The following is a 27644-nucleotide window of genomic DNA, read 5'->3' as shown; positions in this document are numbered from 1 at the left end:
TTGGGGAGGTTGTGGAACCTTTGGGAAGGGTCACCTCTCTGGAGAAAGTGACTCAGTGGAGGTGGATCTTGAGGTTTACATAGCCTGGCCCCATTTCCTGTTGTCAGTGTTTCTGGATCTGCCCAGATGTGAGCAAACACCTCCTGCTCCCGATGCCACGGCCCCGAGTCACTCCCACCACAGCCACTACCCGCTCCCTCCACTGCCAGGAGCCACGCCCCCCCATGCCTTCTCCACCACAACGCACAATACCTTCAAATCACAAACCAAAACAAGTCCAGCTTTCCTTAAGTTCCTTCTTGTGAGGTATCTGGTCACAGTGACAAGAAAAGTAACTAAAGCATTTCCATCACCCAGTGACCTTCCTTAAGCCATACACATCTGTAGTCTTGAAGAGATCTGCCACCAGTTCAAGACCCAACTGCAGTACTCTGCTGCCTTCAAGTTATTCATCAACCTTGAACATCCTCGCGCATCCCTGTGACCTCACCCCCGGCCCCGAGTCGTGTCTCCTGTCACAGTGTCCCAGTGAGCCTAGGCCCCTGTACATGTGGGATTTATGCATCACTGCCCACAAGACAGATCCCTTTCCGAGGATAGATCTCCGGCTGCTTTTTCTTTCCGTCTTATTTTTTATGTAAAGTCCAAAGTAAAATAACATTTCCAATCAACGAAGGCATAAATCTTGTTGCTCATTTTGCTGAGACCAAAAGGAGAAGATGTGGCCTGACTCCAAGGTGGGGAGGAAAACATCACCCCGCCTTGGTTCTGCTTCTCCATCTCGTCCTGTCTCCTTGGCTCTTCTCACCAGGTCTCCCTCACTCAAGTGTGGCAAATTATGTAATTAGTGAAAGAGCAACAATTTCGCAGAGCAAATGGTTATGTTTATGGAAGTTCAATGGCTCAAAATGTCTAAGGAAACCATTTACTGAGCTCAGAAAGACAAAGCCAAACTGGGCCCCAGCCAGCTCCCAGCAGAACTCGGGACAGCAGAGAAGCACCCCACATCAACAAAACCATTTTGAGGCCCTGCCTCGGTGTGTTTGGGGGGGATTGATCAGGGCCAGGTGCCCTATCTTTCTTGGCTTGGATTCTGTGCCCATCTCTCCTTCTTCAGTGTTGACTTGGGCAAAAATCATCAAGCAGAGCAGAGTTTCCAGGGAAATGGGAGACAGTTCTTGTGTGGCGTTAAACAGGCTGATCGATGACCTTCGTTAGACTTCGTAGCTTCCCGTCTCTTCCCTCAAGACATTCAAGTCACCAGGGAATGCGAAGCTCATTATTATTCTATAAAAACCCTCTGCTTTGCCCAGCAGTTTAGGCTGAACACATTTGCCTTCAAGTTGTTGGCATGTGCGTTTTATTCCAGAACCTATGGGCTGGTTTCCTTCTAACGTATGATTAGCTTGTTTTCCTGTTCCCAATCCCCAGGTTGGCAGGTGCCTCCAAATTCTAGCCTCCCTTTCTTCCAGAGAATGTCACCTTTGCTTGTTGTGTATGTCCCGGCTCTTGGACCAAGGGCTTGGCAGTTTTCTTGAAACATATCTGGCGTGACAGATGACTCAGTGGTGAAGGTGGCACTTGCCTGTGAAGCCTAAGGACTTGTGTTCAATTCCCCAGCACCCATGTAAAGCCATATGCACAAGGTGGCACATGTGTATGGAGTTTGTTTCCAGTGGCTAGAGGCCCTGACATGCTTACTTTATATGCCTCTCATTCTCCCTCAAAATGAATAAATGGATCAAGTATTTTAAAATATCATCTTGTGTAGGTTTTGTTGATGGTGGGTGTATGTGTGTGTTGGGGAGGTGCCTACATGACGCAGCATGCATGTGGAAGTCAGAGGATGACCTCAGGGGTCATTCCTCACCTTCCACCTTTTATTTTTCTTTAAGTATTTGCAAGGAGAGTGAGAGAAGTAGAAAATGGATGGATGTTCCAGGACCTCTTGCCACTGCAAATGAACTCCAGATGCATGCGCCACTTTGTGCACCTAGCATTACGCGGGTACTGGGCAATCGAACCCTGGCCATCAGGCTTTGCAAGCAAGAGCCTTTAACTGCTGAGCCATCTCCCGAGTCCTCTGCCTTGTTTTCAAGGCAGGGACTCTTAGTTACTGCTGCATGGCTGTGGTGGGAGTACGAGGTTCTGGATTCTCCTGTTTTCACCTCCTATTTCAGAGGCTTTATGTGGCTGTGTGGGTGTGTGTGTGTGCGCGCGCGCTTGTGCGTGTGCATGCCTCCTTGCAAGGAGGGAGACAGAAAAAGGGGTGTGCACCAGGGCTTCTAGCTGCTGCACACAAATTCCAGATGCAAATGCCACTTTGTGCAACTGGCTTCACGTGGGCAGTAGGGAGTGAAACTCAGGTCGCTAGGCTTCGCAGGAAAGCGCCTTACCGCTGAGCTGTCTCTCCAACCTGCCCTCTCCTTCACAGCAGGAAGAGAGAATGAAACTTGTGGATATAGCCAGAGGCAGGCAACAAGATTCCAGATGAAAGGAGCAGCAGAGGAGAAAGAGAGAAGGAGAGACTGAGACTTTTTCACTATCCCAAAGCCACATGAGCATTGAAGCGAGGACCCCATCTGTTTTGTTAAATTGACAATTTCCTTCAGCAGGAAATAAACGTTCATACTGAGTTTCAGACTAACTACAGAGTAAGGAATAGCTTCACTTTTTAAAGACTCTGCTTTTTAAGACATTCAGCATGTAACCTAATTTCATTTGATGGAGTTTGTTTTTCTTTCTCCATTTGCTGCCTAGAAATGTGTTTCATTATCTCCTGGAGAATTGGGATTGAAAGGAAGAGCTGGAGAGCCACAGTTCCCTGGACCTCAAAAGTGGTACAGAAATAAGATGAAACATTATTAAATAAAATCAAAATAAATGACAAGATCAACCATCCCAGTGGACCTTCTGTCTCAAACACTTTACACACACACACACACACACACACACACACACACACACACACACACACTGTACTGAGAGTCATTGCCTCTATCCTTGGGAGAAAACCCAAAAGAATGAAAGATGTCACAGTAACACAAACCTAGACATGGGCAGACTTAATTGGAATGATTTTCACTGGAGGAAAAAGTTTTTTATTTGTTTATTTTTATTTGAGACAGAGAGAGAGAGAGAGAGAGAGAATGGGAATGCCAGGGCCTCCAGCCACCACAAACTCCAGATGTATGCTCTGCCTTGTACATCTGGCTTATGTGGGGCCTGGAAAACCGAACCTGTATCCTTAGGCTTTGCAGGCAAATTCCTTAACTGCTTAGCTATCTCTCCAGCCTAGAAAAAGGTTTTTTTTTTTTTTTTTTTTTTTAAACTTTCATCTACCTATTAGCTCCTTTTAGGATGTACCGTATTAACACTTTGTTATCGATTTTTAAAATTGAAACCTTCCAAAGGATTCTAATATGAAAATAGGATTTGATCCTTCTGAGAGTAATTATAACAGAATATAATTTCCTGGAATAAAAGTATGAATTCAGAATATTGATATGAAAGGAAAAGCCACATAAGCAGTGAGAAAAATACCAGCTTTTAATTGAGACAGAGGAATGAAGCAGCTTCCAGGGAGGTGGCCCCGTCTCTCCAGAGCAGGTCTGTGGGCAGCTCTCCTCATGCCCTCATCAGGTGGGAACGAGCTTACTTGATGTCGCACAACAGGGCCACTCCTCTCAGGATCCAGTGATCTGGGGACAACACTGTTCGCAAGTATACCACAGTGATGAAGGTTAAGTCTGTTCGCCTGGGTTTCTTGTAAATAGGGCACACATACAACTTGGGGTCCTTGGGCGATGTGGAGTTAATCGCAAAGATGTGCAGAACTGGTAACTGCGTGAAAAGCACCTTTGGGGTGGATTCGGTGAGCTTCCCGTTCCGCCGGTCCCAGGCTGCTCCATCCATGTAGAGCCCGTAAATATACACGCCTTCCTGCAAGAGTCAAAGAGTTTAAAAAACATTAGGAAGCCGGGCGTGGTGGTCCGCGCCTATAATCCCAGCACTCGAGAGGCAGAGGTAGGAGGATCGCCGTGAGTGCGAGGCCACATGAGCAGGAGCTGTCAGGGAGGGCGCTTTGTGGAGGGGACATCCTTGACGTGTGCCCCGAAGGACAGGCTGCACGTAGGAAGACAACACGGATGGAGAAGCCTGGTCGTTTTCCTGAAGGTTATAAAGTAAGTTAGCACTTGACCATGCAAGAGGCTGGATGACACGCTGAAGAGCCTGGCTCCGTCTTAGAGGCACTGGGGAAGCCACAGCGCACACAGTCATTAAAAACAAGAACGGGCCATAGAGAAGCATGCAAGCCCATAAATATATATTTATCCACAAGACGGTAACTATTTTTCCATTTGTGTGACGAGGAGGACAAGGATGCAGATGGATATACATCATGATAAAGGATGGTGAGGCCAGCTGCAAAGATGTTTCCAGCCTCCCTCATGTGGACTAACTGTATGAGAAATGCAATTCTTTTTTTTTCCCCCAAGGTAGGTTCTCACTCTATCACCCTAGGCCAGGCTGACCTACAGTTCACTATGTGGTCTCAGTGTGGCCTCGAACTCATGGCGATCCTCCTACCTCTGCCTCCTGAGTGCTGGGATTAAAGGCGTGCGCCACCACGCCCAGTGAGAAATGCAAAGTTTGAACCACAGATTGAGGTACCTGGTGTGCATGCAAAATTCTGGCCAGACCCAGGGAACCAGCCCCATCCTTAGCTCAGTGTTTGAGAATTTATCTACCTGACCAAAGTGACCTCCAGGAGCCATCCCACATTAAATTGTACCCTCTGTAGGATAGCTTGCACTCTCAGGACTTTAAAGAGTCACAGTTAGAAGGCGTGGCGGATGGAATGGTGTCACTCCAAAATTTCATGTCACCCCAGAAACTCATAATGCAGCTGTTTGAAATGGAGGTTTTGCAAATAAAACTAGCTGTGGGCAGGCTTTGAATCCAATATGACTGTTTTTGTTTTCTTTTTTGAGGTAGGGTCTTGCCCTAACCCAGGCTGACCTGGAATTTATACTACGTAGTCTCAGGCTAGCCTAGAACTCAGCATGATTGTCCTTCCTCAGCTTCCCAAGTGCTAGGATTTAATGTGTGTGCCACAATACCAGGCTGATTTGTTCTTTCTCTTTTTCTTTTTTTTTTTTTTTAACAGCATTGTAAGGAGGGAGGTCACACACAGAGATGCGCAGAACCCACCAGAAGCTAGGGGAGAGAGATGCAACGAGACACCCTTTCAGAGACCCTTCCTAGAAGAAAAAGAAACCAGCACTGCTAACCACTGATTTTGGACTTCTGAGCTGCTGAACTCTGAGGGGACAAAGTCTGGCTGCTTTAAGCCACCCAGTCAGTGTGTGATACTGTAGGAAATGATGCAGGTTGTGGTATCAGGAAGCAAAGTGCTTGCTTAACAAATAACAGATGCCTATACACATGGAAGTGACTTGAAATTGCAGGTTAGGTGGAAGCTGGAAGAATTTTGAGACTTGTAGTGGAAAGAGTAATTAAGCTGGGCATAGGTCCCAGCACTCAGGAGGCAGGGGTGGGAGGATCTCTGTGAGTTTCAGACCAGCCTGAGATTACATAGTGAATTCTAGGTCAGCCTGGGCTACATACAGCAAGACCCTATCTCGAAAAACAAAACAAACAAACAAAACAAAAAAAGAGTAAATTATTTTGTGGCTAGGATAAATATAGGGGCTAAAAGTGTGGTCTCAGAGAGAAAAAAAAGAACTCCATTTTTGGAGATCGGGGGAAAGATGCTCTCAACAACAAAGTAGGAGAGAACCTGGTGAGAGCTTAGAAAGTCACTGGCTCCAGCCTCCCTCCCTGACAATGGAGAGGATCGAAATCAAGGAAGGAGAAAAGAGACTAAGATTTACTGAGTGGCTGTTGGATCTGGTACCAAGACCACACTATCATGTTTAAACCTTACTTTAGAAAAAATTTTAAATTTATTTATTAGAGACAGAAAGGGAGAGAAAGAGAGAGAGAGAAAGAGAAAATGGGCGTGCCAGGGCCAATGAATTCCAAAGGCATGTGCCACCTTGTGCATCTGGCTTACGTGGGACCTGGAGCATTGAACCTGGGTCCTTAGGCTTCGCAGGCAAATGCCTTAACCACTAAGCCATGTCTCCAGCCGTTCACGACTTCCTTAATTGTCATGCTTATTTTTACAGATGAAGTCACTGAGGTTCAAAATCATTGAATAGGCCCAAGATCAGCATCCAAGCTGTGGATGGTGTCTGCTTTCCGCCTCCACCTCACCCCCACAAGGACTTTCCACCCAGGGTCCCAAAGTATACAGACAGACAGGAAGGGACCTGGCCTCCTAGGCTTCCTCCTGCTAATCCAGCAGGTCTCGAGGCCCTCAGTGCTTCTCTCCTGCCACAGGGGAGTAGCTTCAAGTAGCCACTTCAGTGGAAATTCTTCTAAGCCACTGTGAGCATAACTTGTAGTTATAAAGAAAGGTCACGGGGAGTCTCCAATGTCATTAGGCCTGGTCAGTATGCTCTCACAGGGCAGATGAGGGAAGGGGGGAGGCTTTGGCCTTGAGATTTCCTGGTTACAGCAGAGGAAACCCTTGTGGCAAGGAAGAGGGATTTCACTCAAGAACCCAAGGTCTGTCTGTTTGTTTTTGTGATGCCAAGGGTCTTTTGGAACCCAGGGCCTTGCAGACCCTAGGCAAGGGTTAGACCACCGAATTCCATCCCCAGCCCTCAAGGTCAGTTTTGACCAGAACTTGGAACATTTTTCATCGTCAACACCAGAACTGTACCCAAAGCACTTACCGCAGGGGGTGTTGTGACCTCCTCCTTGGTCTGCCGTAGGACTTCATTGTGGATGGTCACGGTGTCCAGTGCCCAGCCTTTGTGGGCTCGGGTCACTTCCTGCCTCATTGCTGTGAGGAAGCCTTGAGAGAAAGAGAGAGGGGGTGGGCTGGAGAAATGGCTTAGCACTTAAGGAGCTTGCCTGCAAAGTCTAAGGACCCATGTTTGAATCTCCAGGCCCCACGTAAGCCAGACACACAAAGGTGAGGCAAGCACAAGGATGCACATGCCCACTAGGTGGCACAAGCGTCTGGAGTTCAATTTCAGTGGCTGAGGTCCTGGTGCACCAATTCTCTCTCTCTCTCTCTCTCTCATCTCCCCGCCACCCAAAAAAAGAGAGAGAGAGAGAGAGAGAGAGGTGGTGTTTTGGTGCAGGCCACTTTAGAAATACAGAGACACTGAGAGGTACTTACTAATCAATTTCCAAATTGCTCAGCCTGAAAGGACTTGAGCCCAAACCTCAAGGGGCAGGCCTTTCTGCCATCCCCCCTCTCCAGAGACTGTGATGAGTAAATTCTCTCCCATCAATGGACAACAGGGGAAATAGCACCCCGTCAGCCTAACCACAGGTCTTTGAAAGTCTCCGGAGATTCCAACCATTCAACCCTGTAAGGTCTCCCAACCCAACAGTCCCAGCTCATAGCACCTATTGGAAAAACACAGTATTGGCCTGGAGAGATGGCTCAGTGGTTAAGACACTTGCCAGTGAAGCCAAGGGACCCAGGTTCAATTCCCCAGGACCCACGTAAACCAGTTGCACAAGGCGGCACATGCGTCTGGAGTTTGTTTGCAGTGGCTAGAGTCCGTGGCACACCCATTCTCTCCCTTCCTCCCTCCCTCTCCCTCTCTCTCCATCACATAAATAAATAAATAAATAAATATTTTTTAAAAAAAGAAGAAAAAAACCCTACAGTATCAAATGTGTGACCGGAATGGTAAGGCATTCTGAGAAGCAGTATTCCAATTAAACTCAAATCAAACCATTATCAAGCTTATTTGCTATAATGGGACAATTTCATTTAGTCTAAGGAAATAAGGCCTAATGCCATAATAGAGAACCCGACTTTCAATTTGATCAAACCAAAGCAATCACACCGGAAAGGAACGCCACATGCTTTAATGTGCATAACACAGTTATTTGAAGATAATACGTGGCTCCGTATCTCGTGGCCTTTTTTTAAACTTAATATTTGTGAATCATGACATTCCGTGCAATAAGAGAAGTCATTCTTGGAGAATGACATTTGAGATTAGAAGGAGGGCGGGGGGAAGATACCCAGAATTTCAAGCAAGCACCTTTAACTGCTGAGCCATCTTCCCAGCCCAATACCAGCAATCTCAAAATGGACTTCAAAATTGTAACTGCCATCTGTGATCTACTTTCGAGACGCTGGCTTCGTGCCAATATGGAAAATCACGACACTGTTTAGCAATGGAATGAGTACATATTTCCCTTCTACTTTTAAATGAGTGACCTCGGAGCCAAACCAACACTTTCAATGCCAAACCGGCATGTCAGTGAGTTTTGGATGGGAGTGGGGGAGGACACGTTGGCAGGCATTACTCCAAGCACTGAGTTAAGCTTCCTAGGAATTGGAAAGAAAAGAAAACAAAAATGGTACCCTAGTCTGGAGTTACTGAGAGAGAGAGAGAGTGAAGTTTTGCCTCTTATGAACTTTGGCACATGGAAGGCCATGCATCTGGCGATTCTCTCTTCATTCATTGTCTCTGGAGCGGCCACCATGAACCAGGCCAGAGCTGAGGAGGTCACCTGCAGACATGCGTTCAAGGAGCTCAGTCTAAGAGGGAGCGGGGGCTGGAGAGATGGCTTAGCGGTTAAGCACTTGCCTGTGAAGCCTAAGGACCCCAGTTCGAGGCTCGGTTCCCCAGGTCCCACGTTAGCCAGATGCACAAGGGGGCACACGCATCTGGAGTTCGTTTGCAGAGGCTGGAAGCCCTGGCGCGCCCATTCTCTCTCTCTCCCTCTATCTGTCTTTCTCTCTGTGTCTGTTGCTCTCAAATAAATAAATAAATAAATAAATAATTGAAAAAAAATATTAAGAGGGAGCGGGCAGGGAGGCAGGGACGGTAGCGCGGGTGGTTATGAGCAAAGGTATGGAGAAGGTTCAGGAAGGGTCCACTGAGAAGAGGAAGTTGGAGGCATCTCTTGAGAGATGCTCAGGACTTGGCCGGATGGGACAAGAACAGTTGGAAGAAGAACGTGAGCCAAGGCCCAAAGGCAGAGGTTAGGCTAAGCCGGGAGGTCATGATCCCAGATAAAGGCAGAACAAAAGTCCAAGTTCACATCCGCTTCCGTGCATGGTGGGAAGCCCACCGCATATTGAGAGTGGGCCAATGCTTGACAGTGTTTACGTCTCAAGAAGCACACACCAAGCACCCATTTAAACAGACCTGGACACCAAGCACTCAGTCAAACAGACCTGGAGTGCTAAAGACAGTCACTGTGTTCTTTCAGAAGAAAAGCCCCTCCATCACCCAGAGTGGAACAGTATGTTCTCATGGTAGGGACAGGAAATATACTGGAAATATACCTGGAGGCAACTTCTGCCCACTGCCAGGACTCTTCCTGGAGTCCCAGAAGGTGATCTGATGATTGTCACGTGATTGAGTTCACTTCCATTTTAAATGCGGAGAATCCTACACCTCGGTAATAAAACATTTTGAGTGTCTGCCAGCCAATGGCATATATGACCAAAATAATAAAATCCAATTCACCTTTCTAAGTCACTCCATGAAAATGTCATTTTCATCATTCTACAGAAAATGTTTGTCCATGTGGTCTATTAGACAATGTATATCCAAATCGAATACTTGGAATTAAACTGACCCTAGATGATGGTAATCACAGATCTTTGAAGCTACGAGGTCATAAAATCCAGGTCACTAATCTTGGTCTTAACCCCTTCCCTGCACAAGTTGAATAATTGAAATTTTTTTCTATAACATTTGTAAGTTCCAGTGAAATTGCAAATTCAACCTTAATTCCACGTGGCTCCCCAGGCAATGCCAGGAGTGCCCATGGAGGAAGAAGCTGATTTTTTTTCTTGTGTAAATATCTGCTTCTCAGATTTTAGTCACTGTCAGAGCTCTGTAAAACTCCAGTGTATGAGCAGAGGTGCACACCTTTAATCCCAGCACCTGGGAGGCAGAGGTAGGGGGATCGCCATGAGTTCCAGGCCACCCTTAGATTATATAGTGAATTCCAGGTCAGCCTGTGCTAGAGTGAGATCTACGTCAAAAAAAATAAAAATAAAAATAAATAAAACCCCTAAAACCAAACCAAAACAAAACAAAACAAAACAAGTAGTCCAGTATAGTTAAAGTGTCTGGTCTCTACCGGGGAGTGTGGATGACATGGTCAAATGCTTATGAGGTTTCCTTAGCATGTCTGTAGGTAGAAGCTAGAACATATGTCAGCTTCAACTACTAAGAAAGGGAAAGTCTAAATAAACATTCCAGAGACATCGCAATGAAGGCTGGGTACTACTGTTCATGAGCCAATGAACCAACTGGGAAGATATATATCCTTTTTTAATCTTTATTTCCTTCCTCTCTCCCTCCCTCTCTTCTTCCCTCCTTTCCTTCCTTCCTTCTTTCATGCTTTTTTATTTATTTGTAAACAGAGAGAGAGAGAGAGAGAGAATGGGTGGGCCAGGGCCTCTAGCCACTGCAAAGGAACTCCAGATGCATGTGCCACCTTCTGCATCTGGCTTTATGTGAGCACTGGGGAGTCAAACTCCAGTCATTAGGCTTTTCAGGCAAGAGCCTTAACCACTGAGCGATCTCTCCAGCCCTCTTTATTATTATTTTTTTGATAGGAGCTCATGAATCTCAGACTTCCCTCTAACTCACTGTGTAACCAAGAATGACCTTGAACTACTGACCATCCTGACTCCATCTCCCAAGCAGCTTCAATTACAGGTACCTCCGTGCTCAGTTTATGCAGCGCTGGGTAGAAGACAGGATTCATGCATTCTCAGCAAACATTCTACCCACTGAGCAACATCCCCTGCCTTTTTCCAAGCGTTGACAGTTTAGGCTTCCTAAAAAGGCTATGACCTTGCCACATTCAAAAGTAATGAATCTAGGTTGGACAGATAGCTTAGTGGTTAAGGTGCTTGCCTGCAAAGCCCAGTGACCTAGGTTCAATTCCCCAGGACCCACGTAAAGCCGGATGCCCAAGTTGGCCCATGCTTCAGGAGTTTGCAGTGGCTGGAGACCTTGTATGCCCATTCTCTTGCTCTCTCAAATAAATTATGTGCGTGTGTGTGTGTGTGTGTGTGTGTGTGTGTGTGTGTGTGTATCTCGTGTTTATATGAATCTGGGGCCGGGGAGATGACTCAGTTGTTAAGAATGCTTGTGGCTTAAGCATGAGAGCCTCTGTGGCTGGAGATCTCCAAGTTCAACGTCTCAGAACTGGCATAAAAAAGGCTGAGTGTGGCCATCTGTAATCCCAGTCTACAGAGCGGGGTTGTGTGGATACTGGACAATGGCTGGCTTTTGCTGATGGACAGCAGCTCTGGGAGAAGGGAGAGACCCTGTCTCAAGGAAAAAAAAAACATATGTGGAAAAGCAATAGGAAGTCTGATGTTCTCCCCAGCCTCCACACGCGTACGTATGGGACGCATGCATCTGCACACACAGGCACATGCACACACACAAAGACAAAACGAAAGAAATGAATCTGCAGAAGTGGTCACTGTTGAATGTGGGGAAAAAAAAAGGAAATGGCCATCTCTCTTGGCGACTGATGTCAAACCTAATAGAATCACAACCAGTTCGAACGTTTGTATAATTTTTTTAAAGACTACCGATAGAGTTTTCTTTATAAAAGTGTGACAAGCAAATGCTTTTGTTTTGCCATGAATTTCGTTTTAATCATTCTGAAAGTGGCAGAAAAGTGATTCCTAAGCTCCAGTGTTTGAAGGAAGAAACAAAAAATCAGGGAAAGATTTCGACAATAATAACCTTCTATTCTTCCCAAGATTTAACCACCCACAGGGACGTGGGTGACTTGACTACCTGAACAGTAGTAACATGTGGTCTGGATGAGGTGCTAAATGCCCCCCCACACTTTCAAATTCATAAGGCATGATGAATTCTTATTGTTATTGTTTAAAAATCACTTTTAACCTAGGATTATACTTTGGGAGGTCTGAAGTAACATTTGTTATGCATTATGTACTGTAATAGGCATCAGTCTGACATTTCAGCAAATGGAATTCTGCCTTTTGCCTTGACCAATTAGCTGCCTTAAAGGAAGCTGTGGCATGTTTTGAGTGTCGTTAACCATGAGGTTAAAAAAAAAATAGTGGGGCTGGTAAGACTGCTTAGCAGTTAAGCACTTGCCTGTGAAGCCTAAGGAACCCAGTTTGATGCTTGATTCCCCAGGACCCACGTAAGCCACATGCACAAGGGGGCACATGCATCTGGAGTTCGTTTGCAGTAGCTGGAGGCCCTGGCATGCCCATTCTCTCTCTCTGTCTTTTTCTCTCTCTTTCTGTCTGTTGCTCTCAAATAAACAAATAAAAAATTTAAAAACAAATGGAAGTTTGTTCTTCTCAAGTTTGTAAGGAGTCGTTTGGTATTTCTTTTCTTCTTTTCTTTTCTTTTCTTTTTTGATGTAGGGTCTTGGTCTATCCCAGGCTGACCTGGAATTCACTACGGAGTCTCAGGGTGGCCTTGAACTCACATCGACCCTCCTACCTCAGACTCCTGAGTGCTGGAATTAAAGGCATGTGCCACCACGCCTGGCTGGTTGATATTACTTACACCAAGAATAGATGACTTCTTATTTCTTTTTTTTCCCCCTGTAATAAATGAACTGGTCTTTCTGTAATGGGCCTTAGGGTTGTGTTATATTTTCTGTCTAAATAGTTACCAAGCCTCCCAGTGGCATCTTGGAAGATGAGGAGAAATGATGCCCCTACCATGACTTTAAGACAGGCAGTTTTTTTCCCCCAAATGAGAAGTAAATGCAGCTCGTTGGTAAGTTAAATAGAAGGTCAGAAGTCATTAAACAGAGACTGGCTTCATCGGCTAAGCTCATTGAAATCTCTCTGGGCACCATTTGGGAGTCTGCCAGGTGCTGTAAGGCAGATATCTGAGACACCAGGGAACCTTGATCCAGACCATAGTCCAATTCAGAACTTCGGGGGGTACAGTCCGGCCACTGGTGCCGATGCAAGGCAGGGGTTCTTTCCAAACCTCCGTGCTCCCGGAGATCATCTGGGGACGTGGGGGACATCGTGAACATGCAGGTTCTGACGGGAAAAGCAAGTCACGCATGGGAAGAGCTGAGGTTCTGTGTTCCTGTCATGCCAGATGCTTGCTGGCTGGTGGGATACGTGCCAGATGGTCAAGGGTCTTCACACCTCAGAACGACAAAGGGAGCTTTTAATAAAATGACTGTAGAGACTCTGAAGTAGTGTTAAGCCAAGAGATTAGGACATGATTGGTTTGCAGCCCCGGTTACTAGTGTGTATGAAAAACGCCCCAGGTGATTCTACTGTGAAAGGCAGGTCTGAGCATGTTGGCTCCAAAGCTCGGTAAGATAGGCATTTAGCCAGTCACGGACCCACGTTTGGGTCAAAAACCAGTTTGGCAAAATGGGAAGGGTAATGTGAACATAGTGCAAGTCAAGTATCTAGCTGGTTGTCAGTAGGATGAGCTGGTTTCTGCCAGGGCCCCCCGAGACACACTGGTGCTCTGAAACATCATTTGTGCAAGCAAGCAGACTCCATGAGAACCCCAGAGCACAAGGAAAGAGCTGGCAGTAAGGCTGCGACTCTATCCCATCTTCTAGCCATGGACCCCTTTCCCCATCAAAAAAAAAAAAAAAAAATCCTTTTTTTAATTTGTGGTAGGGTCTCACTCCAGCCCAGGCTGACCTGGAACTCGCTCTGTTCTCCAGGCTGGCCTTGACTTCACGGCGATCCTCCTACCTCTGTCTCCCAAGTGCTGGGATTAAAGGCGCACCTCTGCACCTGGCTTCGTCTTTTTTGTTTGTTTTAAGTTATCAACTCTACTCCTTTGCTTCACCTCCTTTCCCACTTCGTTTAGATCCATCCTTCTAATCACATGCCAAACATGGACGAATTCAGAGGTCCCCTTCCTACCGGGACACCGGTGGGAAGGCGCCACACGGCCTCCTTCGACAAGAACATCAGTGGGACTCCAGGACCATTCCGGATCCTTCCCTCTCCCCCTCCCCAGCCTTCTCTCAGGTCCTGCAACCCACTCAACGAGCTCTTCTTCAACACCGTCCTGTCCTCAAGATAACCTTGCCTCTATCTTTAAATAACTTTCATTTACTTATTTAATTTTATTGAGAGAGGAGAGAGAGAGAGAGGGAGGGAAGGAGAGGGAGAGAATGGGCACACTAGGGCCTCTAGCCACTACAAATAAATTCTGGATATAGGTGCCACCATGCATCTGGCTTACGTGGATTCTGGGGAATTGAACCTGGGTCCTTAGGCTTCACAGACAAGCACCTCAACTACTAAGTCATCTCTCCAGCCCAGAGATACCTCTTTTTTTTTTTTTTTTTTGCATGTGTATGTGAGTATGGTGTGCAAATGTATGCCTGTCCATATGTAAGGTGCACGTGCGAGTGCACACGTGTGTGCGTGCGGAGGCCAGAAATTAACACCAGGCTCTTCTTCAGTTGCTCTCACTTTATTTTTTCAGCCAGGGCCTCTCACTGGACCTAACACTCACGAACTTGGTCAGACTAGCCAACCAGTGAACCCCAGAGAGTCACTGTCTCAAGCCCCCCAGTGCTGGGGTGACAGGCAGAGGCCCACCTTGCCCGGCCTGTACACGGCTTCTGGTGCTCCGAACTCAGAGTGTCATGCTTGCACAGCAAGCATGTGACCCACAGGGCTCCTGTCCTGCCACTGGCCTCTTTCTTTAAACAGAAAATAGAAATGGAAAGTTCCTTTACCTCTCGTTGCCAAGCCTGCTTTGCTCATGCAGTGTTAAGTACGGATGCTCGGTCCTTTGCCGCCGTTCTTGTTACAATGCCAGGTGCCCAGGTGTCCCTCCCTCCACCTGCCCAGAGCATATCTCCACTTGTGGCTGCTGTCACGCACATCCCCTCCTGCCTCTCTCACCCCATCTGGTGTCCTTGGTTTATGCCTGGATCTATCTGTCTCTGTCTCTCATACAGATACCTCTCTGTCTGTCACTCAACTTCTCTCAAAACAGTGGAACATGTTTCTCCTTTCATTAAAAGGGAAAGACAAGGGCTGGAGAGATGGCTTAGGGGTTAAGGCGCTTGCCTGCGAAGCCTAAGGACCCATGTTGGACTCTCCAGATCCCACGTAATCTAGACGCACAAAGGTGAGGCAAGCGCAAGGTTGCGCATGCCCACTAGGTGGCGCAAGCGACTGGAGTTCGACTGCAGTGGCTGAGGCCCTGGTGCACCAATTCTCTCCTTTCTTTCTCTATAACATATAAACAACAAAAAGGGGAAGACAATCTTTTCTTCTTATGACAATCCTCCAGCTTGGTCCTCCACCTCTTCTAAGCCAGATTTCTTGGGAGAACTCTCCAAGATTGTCCATGCTCATCTGTACCTCTTCGTTTCCTTGATCCACTCAACCACACTTTGATGCCTTCTGCTCCACTGAGACACTGGCTGTAAGTGTTCACGCTGAGAAGTCTGTCCAGCAATCTGGGCATCTGGCTTGACCTGTGGCAGTCTGTGAGTCCTTACCACTCTTCCTTCTCTTTGTCCCCTGGGACCACATGCCCCTGTTCCTCTTCCAGGCTGTTTGGTGGCGAGAACACAGTCACTGGTTTGTGTGGTCACAGCAGAAGCCCAGTGAGGATGGTTCCCGGGCAGGAAGAGGAGCAGCTCATGCATGGGTGAGGTCCCTGGAGGGCGGAATGTCTCCTCCACTGGCAACTGGAAGTGAGCCCGGCAGAGGTGAACAGTCATACCTGGGAGAGTGGCTGTGGCCAGCCACGAGGTGGGTTGCTAAGGCCAAGGCAGAACTTGCCTGAGATGATGCCACAGAGGCAGCTGGGAGGCATCAAGAGAACCAAAGAAGGGCGTGAAGGAAAGCTAAGGCCTAGAGGGTTTCCTGACAACCTGGTTATAATCAAAGGGATGACATCAGAAGGCAAACCATTAGGTATGGTGGCCTTAAAGAGAGTGATTCCAGCACGGTAAGAGCCGATCGGTCTATAAGTGACTGGCTGGTAACCATGTGCTAGACGAGGGTAAAGCCAGTGCTCAAGGCTCCTTGCACAGGCAGAGCCTGCTGTCGCTCACACAGAGGCATCCTCTGAGCACGCGTGGTCCTGTCCACTGTGATTGAGCCCAGGAAAGGTCACTGTTGTTACTCAGATTCTATTCACTCAGATTCCCTTAGGTCACCAGCACAAGAGCATACTTAAGAATTGCTGCTAGAGGTTGAAGATGGCGACCGCCTAGCTGCACTCCAGATACAAAGGGAAAAAAAAGATAGATGCAGATCCTAAGAAGAGAGCTGCCTTAGCCGGGCGTGGTGGCGCACGCCTTTAATCCCAGCACTCGGGAGGCAGAGGTAGGAGGATCGCCGAGAGTTCGAGGCCACCCTGAGACTCCATAGTGAATTCCAGGTCAGCCTGGGCCAGAGTGAGACCCTACCTCGAAAAACCAAAAAAAAAAAAAAAAAAAAAAGAAGAGAGCTGCCCCAACATACCTCAGAAGGGGCCCAACTGAAACTAAGGACAACTGGCGAAACAAGCAAGGGTGATGTTTTCCTGTGAACCGGATACCAGCACAAAGGGGAAGGAGATCAATGCAGAGAAAAATCAACTCCTACCAAATCAGAGAGCCAGAGCCTCAGAGGCCCCCAACACCTCAGCATTAAAGCAGACCAAAAATGAACCCAACATGGCTCAGGGAAATTTTGTGGAAGAGGGGGCGGAAAGAATGTCAGAGTCACATGGTGGGTCATGATTTGCAGAGACGTTTATCATACTCACCAATGCAAGACCCAATTGCATCAACAAGGAGGGTCCAATGGGAGGGGGTAGATCACAGATGAGCCTAAACAATGGTACCAAACTGCCTGTATTTACTGAAAATTAATAAATTAAATTTAAAAAAAGAAAGAATTGCTGCTAGAGGTCTGGAGAGATGGCTTAGCGGTTAAGCGCTTGCCAGTGAAGCCTAAGGACCCCGGTTCAAGGCTCGATTCTCCAGGACCCACGTTAGCCAGATGCACAAGGGGGCCCACGCATCTGGAGTTCGTTTGCAGTGGCTGGAAGCCCTGGCACATCCATTCGCTCTCGCTCTCTCTCTCTCTCTCTCTCTCTCTCTCTCTCTCTCTCTGCCTCTTTCTTCTCTGTCACTCTCAAATAAATAAAGGAGACAGAGCCACCAACATGAGGACCTGAGTTCCATGCCCGGAATCCATGTTAAAAAAAAAGCTGGGCTAGGGAAATGGCTCAGAGGTTATAGGTGTTTGACTGCATAACCTGTCAGGCCAGGCTTGATTTCCCAGTACCCTTGTGAAGCCAGATGTGCAAAGTGATGCATGCATCTGGAGTTCATCTGCAGTGAAAGAGGCCCTGGTGTGCCCGTATTCACACATTCTTATTATCTCTTCCCCTCTCCCTTCCTCCCTCCCTCTCTGTTCATAAGGAAATAAATATGTTTCCTTAAGCTGTGTGTGATGTCTCCAAGTGGATCCTTGGGGCTTGCTGGCTAGCCAATAGAGTATACGTGGTGCCCCAGACCATGTCTCATAAAAAAAAAAAAGGCTTATGACATCTGAGGAATGAAGTCAGAAATTGTTCCCTGACCCCTAAACACACATGCATATGCACACACATACAAGCGAGCACACATGTACACAGACAAAAGAATTCCCACCTGATGAGAAGACATTTCTCCCCAAGCTTTCCAGTCGTGGAGATCTACTAACCCTTGGCTCACTTTCCACCTTGACAAAGGATGAGCATTCAGAAACTGGAGCCAGCTGATGGTGCGGTCCTGCAAACAGGCCCAGGCCAGGTGTAGGAGATGGTTTCAGAAAGACAAGATGACAGGACAGAAATGCCTCATCTCCTGGCTTCAGCAAAAGTCCCTCTAAGTGAAAAATTCTGATTCATGTGAAGAAGGGAAGGAGCTGGTGCTGATATCTGCCAACAACAGGCTGGCATGGCTTATGGGGGAAAGAACCCATGCCGGTTGGCTTCTAAGTGGCACCAGGCTCCACACTCAATGGAACATTTGGGAAATGATCATTGCTGCAGGGTTCAATTTAATGCAGATGTGTGAGGTCCGGGAAGCGCGCTCAGCCGCTGGCGCCGGGTCATTAGCACACCTGTGAGTCATTCCCAGCATCAAATGGCAACGTGTGGATATCAATTTAAAGGTTTTGCAAAGCAGCCGGTGTTGTCCCCGCTTGAAGTCAGACTTGCTACAACTCATATTTGTCACGTTTAGAGACACTTCCACATGTAGCAGACACAACGCAACACACACACACACATGAACACACACACACACACACGCATGCATGCTCATACACCAGGATCTAAGCCATGTGTTCATGATCCCCTGAGAAAGGTCCATCTATGGGCAACCGATGCCAAAAGAATCCTTTGCGAGCTGGGAGAACCACAGTGCTCTGTACAGCATGTAAGTAACATGCACCTAAGACTGCCAGGGACGCCCAGCAGAGGACAAAGGTTCTCTGGACCAGAGGAACCCGCTGCTGGGCCAATCCACCCACTGAGAAAGCCAGGAACTGAGCAGCCCAAGGTGACAGATGCTGTTAGCCTGAACCATTTAATCATCAGATTTAATTGCCACATGGCTGAGCTCATCAATTCCTACCAAAATAATCATAGAATTGCCAAGGTGAGATACGGGGCGGTTGACCCTGACGCTCCAAGTGTGTCAGACAGGAGAGCAGGCCAGCCACAAGACAGCCCCAGCACAGACACAGAGGCAAGTCACCTGTCCTTATAGCAGCATGGGCTGCAAAGCCACTCAGGTCTGAGGAGAAGTGACCAGGGGCATGATGGGAAATGCACAGCACAGTAGCAGGTGCCAAAGTCCACCGTGGAATGATCAAATTAAGTCCTGTGTGACTCAAACCTTTCCACGGGCCCAATTTTCTTCTAGTCTGACTCTGGCTACATATATATATGATATGTATATATGTATATATCATATACGTATATATCATATATATATGTATATATGTATATATCATATATATATATAGTGAAACTTAGGCCACTTGGCAAACTGCATTGTTTTTTACTGTTTGATTTACACGCACAGGGCTATTTTTAAAGCTGTTTACTTACATTTTGTGTGGTGCATGTATGTCTGTGTACATACACTTGTGTGTACATGTACATGTGTGCACACACATGGAGAAAACAAAGGCTAGTCTTGAGGGCTGTTCCTCAGGCACCATCCACCTTTCTTTTTTAGATGTAGGTTTTGCTCTAGACCAGGCTGACCTGGATCTCTTTGTGTGGTCTCCGAATGGCCTCAAACTCACAGCCATCCTCTTACTTGGACTTCCAGAGTTCTGGGATTAAAGGTATGTGCCAACATGCCTGACACCCTCTGGCTGGTCTGTGAATCCCAGGGAAGCCACCTGTCTCTGCCTCCCCAGCACTGGGATTATAAGTGTACATTACCAAGCCTGGCTTATTTTTTTTTTCAATATTTTTATTTATTTATTTATTTGCAAGCAGAGAAAAAGAGAGAGAGAGAGAAAAGAGAGACAGGCAGGGAGAATGGGTGCACCAGGGCCTCTGGTCCCTGCAAATGAATTCCAGATGCACGTGCCACTTTGTGTATCTAGCTTTACGTGGGTACTGGGGAATTGAACTCAGGTCGTTAGGTTTGCAGGCAAGTGCCTCATCTCTCCAGCCCTATTTTAATTTGTGACATGGGTCCTGGAGGTCAAACCCAGGTCCTCATGCTTGCAAGGCAAACACTTTACTGAATGAACCTCCCCAACCCATTAAATGTTTTGACCTAGTGAAAGAGATTACTCTGTTAAGAATGGATTAGGGGCTGGAGAGATGGTTTAGCGTTTAAGGCATCTGCCTGCAAGGCCAAAGGACCCAGGTTCGATTCCCCAGGACCCACGTTACCCAGATGCACAAGAGGGCACACATGTCTGGAGTTTGTTTGCAGTGGCTGGAGGCTCTGGTGTGCACATTCTCTCTCTCTCTCTCTCTCTCTCTCTCTTTCTATGTCAAATAAGTAAATAAAAATATTTTTAAAAATAATGGATTAGAAGACGTCAAATTTAGGAGATGAATCCACGTTGAACAATCTATTGTTGTGGTCAGATGGAAGGCAGGAAGGTTTCCATTTGAACAAGACTCTTATCTGCTTGCATTGGTGTGGGGAAGGGGGGTCTTGGATCTTTCTGTTTTCTAGATTTTACCAACTGATGTGGAATAAGAAACTAATTTGTCCCTTGTGTCAACAGGAAGGGAGGGCGAGAAGCAAACGAGATTCCCATGCAGGAAGAGGTGACCTCCAGCCTCTGAGCGACAAGCAGAAAGCCATCACAGATAAGGGTGTGCATGCATGCAGGCATGTGTGTGTGCGTGTGTGTGTGTGTGTGCACACACGCGCACACTTCTCTGTAAAAGGCAGGCTGCTTGTTTGAATAAGTCTGGGCTTTCTGAGATATAGACAGAAAGAGCCAGTCTACCATGAAAACAGAAGTGAAGAAAGACAAAGGGCTCATGTTACTGACTATTATTTGCAGATGGCAGCAAGTGAGAAGCTCATTGAAATGTCCATTTACATTTGCATTTATGTAAATATTGTTCTGGGGCTGGAGGGATGACTTAGCAGTTAAGGTGCTTGCCTGCAAAGCCAAAGTCCCAGGTTCGACTCCCCAGGACCCACGTAAGCCAGATGCACAAGGGGGTGTATGCATCTGGAGTTTGCTTGCAGTGCCTGGAGGCCCTGACATGCCCATTATCTCTCTCTCTCTCTCTCTCTCTCTCTCTCTCTCAAATAAATAAATAAAAATAAGACAATTTTAATGTTGTTCTGGATTATACCATTTCTTTACAAATGTTAACAACTAAAGATGAGTTTATAACAATTACAGCATGGTTCAATTAAAAATTACTTCAGGCTTGGCATGGTGGCACACACCTCTAATCCCTACACTTGGGAAGCAGAGGTAGGAGGATATCTGTGAGTTCAAGGCCAGCCTGAGACTACATAATGAATTCCAGGTGAGCCTGAGGTAGAGTGAGACCTACCTCGAGAAACCAAAAATAAAATACTAATTCAGGGGCTGGAGAGATGGCTTAGCAGTTAAGGTGCTTGCCTGTGAAGCCAAAGGACCTTGGTTTGATTCCCCAAGACCCACATAAGCCAGATGCACAAGGTGGCACATGTGTCTGGAGTTTATTTGCAGTGGTTGGAAGCCCTGGCACTCCCATTCAATCTCTCTCTCTCTCTCTCTCTCTCTCTCTCACTCTGCCTCTTTCCCAATCTCAAATAAATAAATAAAAATAAAAAAGATTAATTCAAAGTTACAAATGCTATTTTAAGTTACGTGTGTTGTGTATGTGTGAATGCATGTGTGTATATGGGTGTACATGTATGTGTGTGCATGCATATGGAGGCCAAAGGTGGACATTGATGTCTTCCTCAATTTCTTTCTGCCCTATTTTTATTATGCATTTTATTTATTATTTATTATTTTTTAGACAGAGAGAGAGAAAGAATTGGTGTGCCAGGGCCTCAGCCACTGAAATTGAACTCCAGACACTTGTGCCACCTAGTGGGCATATGCAACTTTGTACTTGCCTCGCCTTTGTGCATCTGGTTTATGTGGGATCTGGAGAGTAGAACATGGGTCCTTAGGCTTTGCAGGCAAGTGCCTTAACCACTAAGCCATCTCTCCAGCCCTATTTTTATTTATTAGAGAGAGAGAAAATGTGCACACCAGGGCCTCTAGCCACTGTAAATGAACTCCAGACTCATGTGTCACCATGTGCATCTGGCCTATGTGGGATCTGGGGAATCGAACTTGGGTCCTGAGGCTTCGCAGGCAAGTACCTTAACCACTAAGCCATCTCTCCAGGCATGCCTTATTTATTTGAGACACGGTCTCTTACTAATTTGGCTGAACTAGCTAGCCGGTAAGCCCTGGGCATCCTGCTATCACTGCCATTCCAAGCTGGGATTACAGTCCTGTACCACTATGCCTGGTGCTTATGTAGGTACTGGGGATCCAAACTTGGGTCCTCAACCCTCAGGTTACACAACTGATGAAAAAGGAAAGAAGCTATGTGCTCTGACGTGTGGGATGACCAATAAGGCCTGACACAGCGGCACACACCTTCAATGCCAGAACTCACATGGCAGAGGTAGGAGGACCGCTTTGGGCTTGAGGTCAACCTGAGACCACACAGTGAGTTCTAGGTCAGCCCTGGCTAGAGTGAGACCCTACTTTGAAAAAAAATTTAAAAATACATTCAACCCTATAGTTTTCAAAGTCTCTCTTCCCTATGCCTCTGCTCAGTTCCAGCTCTGCCCGAACCCCTTCCTTGCCGTGTCCCCGTCCTTTCCTGCTGTCAGGCTAAGCCCTTGTCTCCCCTTGCTCTCTCAAGGTCCCCATGTGCTCACCCCGTCACGCTCTGCACCTTGGTCAGGTCCCAAGCTCACGTCCCTGGACCTGGAGAGAGAGTCGTTGTCCAGCCTGCCGATTCCCGCTTACTGTCTCCTATCTCCTGGGTTATCTTCTACGCACTGGAAACTTCTTCACAGATGAGCAAGACCTGCCTCACTGCAGCTTAAGTCCTAATACCCGTGCCCAGGTGTCCTGGGCTGAAGCCACACCAGTTCCCCTGGCCAAAGAGACACTTCTTGTCTCTCTGCTCAGGCCTCTTGGGGTATCTTTTCGAGGGGACATAGCTGCTTCTGCAAACTGTGCTGGTGGCCCTGAGCAGAATTAACATCTGTCTTCTACACTACTATGGCATGGAGAGGTGGTATACCCATCACATCATGCCAAGGCTGTTGGTGGGTCTGTCTTCACAACCTAATGACAGTCTCCCTTGGGCAAATCAGAGATGCCTGGAAATCTTCTGACTCAGCTGCCGTCTGTAGCTCCCCAGCCTGGCGACAACCCGCTCAGGTGGAGGGTTTTCAAAGAGTAAAAACATGCACACATGGGGGCTGGAGAGATGGCTTACTGGGTAAGGAACTTGCCTGAGAAGTCTAAGGACCCAGGTTTGATTCTCCAGGACCCATGTTAGCCAGATGCACAAGATGGCGCACGCGTCTGGAGTTCATTTACAGTGGCTGGAGGCCCTGGCATGCTCATTCTCTCTCCCTCTCTCTGTCTCTAATAAATAAATAAAATAAACCAGGATTTTTTTTTTTCCAAGACACACGCATACACCTATGAAACCAGGGAACTATCATAGCAACACAAATTTCTTCCCCATATTCAATGGAAATTATAGGACAAAAATAGATCAGTGAAATTGGGTGTGTGCCCGCTGCAAATATAAAAGCAAGGACACGGTAATTTGTCATGTGTAATTTGGTGTGCTTGTAGAAATCACCGTGGCTAGTGTTACAAACCTAGAAAATTTTAAGGTGCTTGAAAACACATGGAGCAAAAGAACGAGTGCACGTAGGAAGACAACTGAATGTATACTTTTAATGTATAATAGTGATTAGGTGGAGAGATGGCTCAGTTGGCAAATGCTTGCCTCACAAACATGAGGACCTTAGTACCCACATAAAAATTCTTGTGTGGGTCAGCCAGGCATGGTGGTGCATGCCTTTAATGCCAGCACTTGGGAGGCAGAAGCAGGAGAATTGCTGTGAGTTCGAGACCACCCTGAGAATACAGAGTGTATTCCAGGTCAGCCTGGGCTAGAGTGAGACCCTACCTTGAAAAATTAAAAAAAAAAAAAAATTCTTGTGTGGGGCTGGAGAGATGGCTTAGCAGTTAAGGTGTTTGCCTGTGAAGCCAAAGGACCCAGGTTCAACTCCCTTGGACCCACGTAAGCCAGATGCACAAGGGGCACATGCATCTGGAGTTCGTTTGCAGTGGCTGGAGGCCCTGGTGTGCCCATTCTCTCTCTGTCTGTCTCTCTTCTCTCTCTCTCTCTCTCTCTCTCCCTCTCTTTGTCTGCTTGAAAATAAAAAAAAATAGGCCAGTGTGATGGCCTAAGAAAAAAAATGGTGACTTGTTTAAAAAAAAAAAAAACTTGTGTGGTACCATGTGCCTGTAATCTCAACTCTAGGGAGGCAAAGACAGGAGGATTATGGGACCCATTGGCCAGTATAGTCTAACTGATGAGTTCTAGGCCAAAGAGAAACCCTATCACAAATACAGGAAAAAAAAAAAAACCAAAAACACGTGACACTTGAGGTTGCCTTGAGGCTTCCATATCCACACGCATCTGCACACACAGGCACACTCATGCTCTCTCTCTCACGCACGTTTACAATTTTTTATATTTTATTTTTACTTATATTGGAGAGCAAGAGAGAGAGAGAATGGGCACATCAGGGCCTTCAGCCATTGCTAACAAACTCAAGAAGCATGCACCACAGTGTGCATCTGGCTTATGTGGGTCCTGGGGAATCGAACCCAGGATCTTTAGCTTTGCAGGCTAGCACCTTAACTGCTAAGCCATCCCTCAAGGCACCCCCCCATTAAAAAAAGTATAATTGTGCGCTGGAGAGACGGCTTAGCAGTTACAAAACTTGCCAGCAAAGCTAAAGGACCCAGTACCCACATAAAGCCAGATGCACAAGAAGGTGCAAGAATCTGGAGTTCGTGTGCAGTGCTTGGCGACCCTGGCACATTCATTCTCTCTCATCTGCCTCTTTCTCAAATAAATAAATAAAAATTTAAAATTATTTTAAGACTATAATACTTCTTGAAGTATTATTCATGAGAAATAACCTAACAAATTATCGTGAACAACTCACTGGATTGTCACCAAGGGAACACAGCTGGGTTACCAACATGTAGGCGAGGAGACACCACTCCCAGGCTGGAGATGTTGGCTGGTGCCTTTTCCAGTCACTGCCCTCCTGCTAAGAATAACCACAATCCTGTCTTTTAACATCATAGAGCAATTGTGCCTGCCCTGGTCCTTTGTATAAACAGGGCTTCTACCGGAGGTAGAGTTTTCAGCCCGGCTGTCTTTACTCAACTTCATTTTATGAGATCCAAGCATCTTGCTGTGAATAGCAGTAGCTCACCCTAAGTCAACAGTGAATGTTCCCCGACTTGCATGGCAAAGGAAGCCGTCAGGTACAGGCAAAGCAAGAAGTCCAAGCCCCCCCCTTCCATCTGAGGATTGCTGCAGACAAAACCTCCTGAGTTGTAGGCAGCAAGGCAAAAAAAAAGTCACTGGGTTTCTGAACCTTGAGAACTCTATGACACCAAGCCGGTAGCTTTCTCAGCGAACACCTCTAGAACGGAGATACGAGACAGAATTACAAAGCCCTGGGGTTATTTTAGAGGGGAGAGAGGAGGAAAACTCCTGGCCACGGAGAAAGACTCACCCAAAAGCTCACTGAATTTTTGAGGCCAGTCGAAATTTTCTAACCTAAAGCAATAAACTTTGACATTTTCAAAAATATTTTATTTTATTTATTTGCAAGGAGAGAGAGAGAGAGAGAGAGAGAGAGAGAATGGGTTGCTAGAGCTCCAGACACCCCAGAGAAATTCCAGACGTATGCGCCACTTCGTGCACCTAAGTGGGTATCTGGAAACTGAGCCCAGGCTATGAGGTCGCAGGCAAGCACCTTCACCACGGACCAATCTCTCCAGGCACTTCAAACGTAGTTTAAAACTAAAGCGTGGGTCTGGGGAGGTGACTCAGTGGATGAAGCCTTGCCACACACTTGTGTGAGAATCAAAGTTTGGGTCACCAGCACCCAGGTAAAGTGCAGGTGGGTTTGGCACCTGGCCCACAATCCCAGTGTTTGGGAGGCGGAGACGAGTGATCCCTGGGACAAGCTGGCTAGCGAGACCACCTGAATCAAGGAGCTCTGGATTCAATTGAGAGACGCTACTTAGTATATCAAGTGGAGAGTGATTGAGGAAGACATCTGACGTCAACCTCTGGCCTCCATACACGCATACACCTATAAGCATATACTTGCGCGCACACACACACACACACACACAGACACACACACACACACACACACACACACACACACACACACAGGCCAAATTAAAAAAGGAAAAATTCCTAAAGCTTGAAGGAACTTTTTAACACCCCACCCCCACCCCAACCTTTGGTTGGCTGATGTGAGCAAACAGGAAGAGACTGAGTTTGCTCACTGGAGTATGGAACACTGTGAGAAGGAGGATTTCAGCTTGAACTTGTTAAACAAGTAGAGGATTATCTGGGCTCTCTAACCTTTGGAAGGCTATATCTAGCACCCACCAGCTGTACCTCTATATTATTGTTTTTTAAAGCATTTATTTATTTGAGAGAGAAAGAATGGGTATGCCAGGGCCGCCAGCCACAGCAAACAAACTCCAGACACATGTGCCACCTTGTGCATCTGGCTTACGTGGGTCCTGGGGAATTGTACCTGGGTCCTTTGGCTTTGCAGGCAAACATCTTAACCACTAGGCCATCCCTCCAGCCCCATTTTATTATTTTTAAATATTAGTTATTTAATTATTTAAGAGAGAGAGAGAATGGGCATACCAGGGCCTCTAGCCACTGCAAACGAACTCCAGACCTCCAGACACATGTACCTGGCTTATGTGGGTACTGGGGAATTGAACCTGGGTCCTTAGGTTTTGCAGGCAAGAGCCTTAACCACTAAGCCATCTCTGCAGCCCAACCTCCATATTATTTTAAGTAACACATATGTATCATGCAAAACACACAATTCTAAGGCAGCCCGCTCGCCTGTGAGCACGTACCTTGGGGATTAAAGAAACCAGTCATCCAGAACACATTCGGCCTCCCTTCAAATATCCATGTTGAAAACTGAGCATTCCTTTCCAGAAGTTCAGTAAACCAGAAGCCCAGGGTAGAGGAATCCCAGGACACCCTCTTCCAGAGCTGAGGTATCCGAGCATCGTACATGTTGTCCAGGGCGTCTCTCAAGTTCTGAAGAAGAGGAGGTTAATATACATGAGCAAGAAACAGCAATAAAGCTGGGCATGGTGGTGCACACTTTTAATCCCAGTACTCGGGAGGCAGAGGTAGGAGGATCACTGTGAGTTCGAGGCCACCCTGAGACTACATAGTGAATTCCAGGTCAGTCTGGGCTAGAGTGAGAACCTACCTCGAAAAACAAAAACCCAGCAATAAAAATCAGGGGTGGGGGCTGGAGAGATGGCTTAGGGGTTAAGCCGTTGCCTGTGAAGCCTAAGGATACCTGTTCAAGGCTCCATTCCCCAGGACCCAGATGCACAAGGTGGCACATGCATTTGGAATTCATTTGCAGAGGCTGGAGGCCCTGATGTACCCATTCTCTCTCTCTGCCTCTTTCTCTCTCTGTCTGTTGCTCTCAAATAAATAAATAAAAATAATTTTCAAAAATAAAAAATCAGGGGTTGGGTGGGGAGAGTTGACTGTTGAGATCTAACAGCTCACCTCGCTCATGATGATTGTGCCCTCGATGGCCAGTTTCAGGTCACTCAAGCTACTGCGGAGTATGGAAATGACCTTCTGCATTCTGTCAATTTCTTGCCGAAGAAATATATTCATTGAGTTCAGATGTCCCATCTTTATCAAACGAGCTTTCACCTGAAACGCACATGCCAC

General features: G+C 46.8%; 1 protein-coding gene across 1 annotated transcript in view; it reads right to left on the bottom strand.

Annotated features, from left to right (window-relative positions):
- Positions 1-3600: 3600 nt before the first annotated feature.
- Positions 3601-27644, bottom strand: part of Dnah8 (dynein axonemal heavy chain 8) — a 313617-nt gene continuing 289573 nt past the window's right edge. The window contains exons 91-94 of the mRNA XM_045156110.1: positions 27474-27626; positions 26795-26984; positions 6807-6928; positions 3601-3942 (exon numbers count right to left, since the gene is read on the bottom strand). Coding sequence (XP_045012045.1) covers positions 3655-3942; positions 6807-6928; positions 26795-26984; positions 27474-27626 — 753 coding nt within the window. The 3' untranslated portion in view covers positions 3601-3654. The remainder of the gene's footprint in view (positions 3943-6806; positions 6929-26794; positions 26985-27473; positions 27627-27644) is intronic.

This window comes from Jaculus jaculus, chromosome 8, assembly GCF_020740685.1.
Source record: "Jaculus jaculus isolate mJacJac1 chromosome 8, mJacJac1.mat.Y.cur, whole genome shotgun sequence".
Lineage (NCBI taxonomy): Eukaryota > Metazoa > Chordata > Mammalia > Rodentia > Dipodidae > Jaculus > Jaculus jaculus.
The sequence above is the reverse complement of the archived record's forward strand: the minus strand, read 5'-3'. Positions and strand labels throughout refer to the sequence as shown.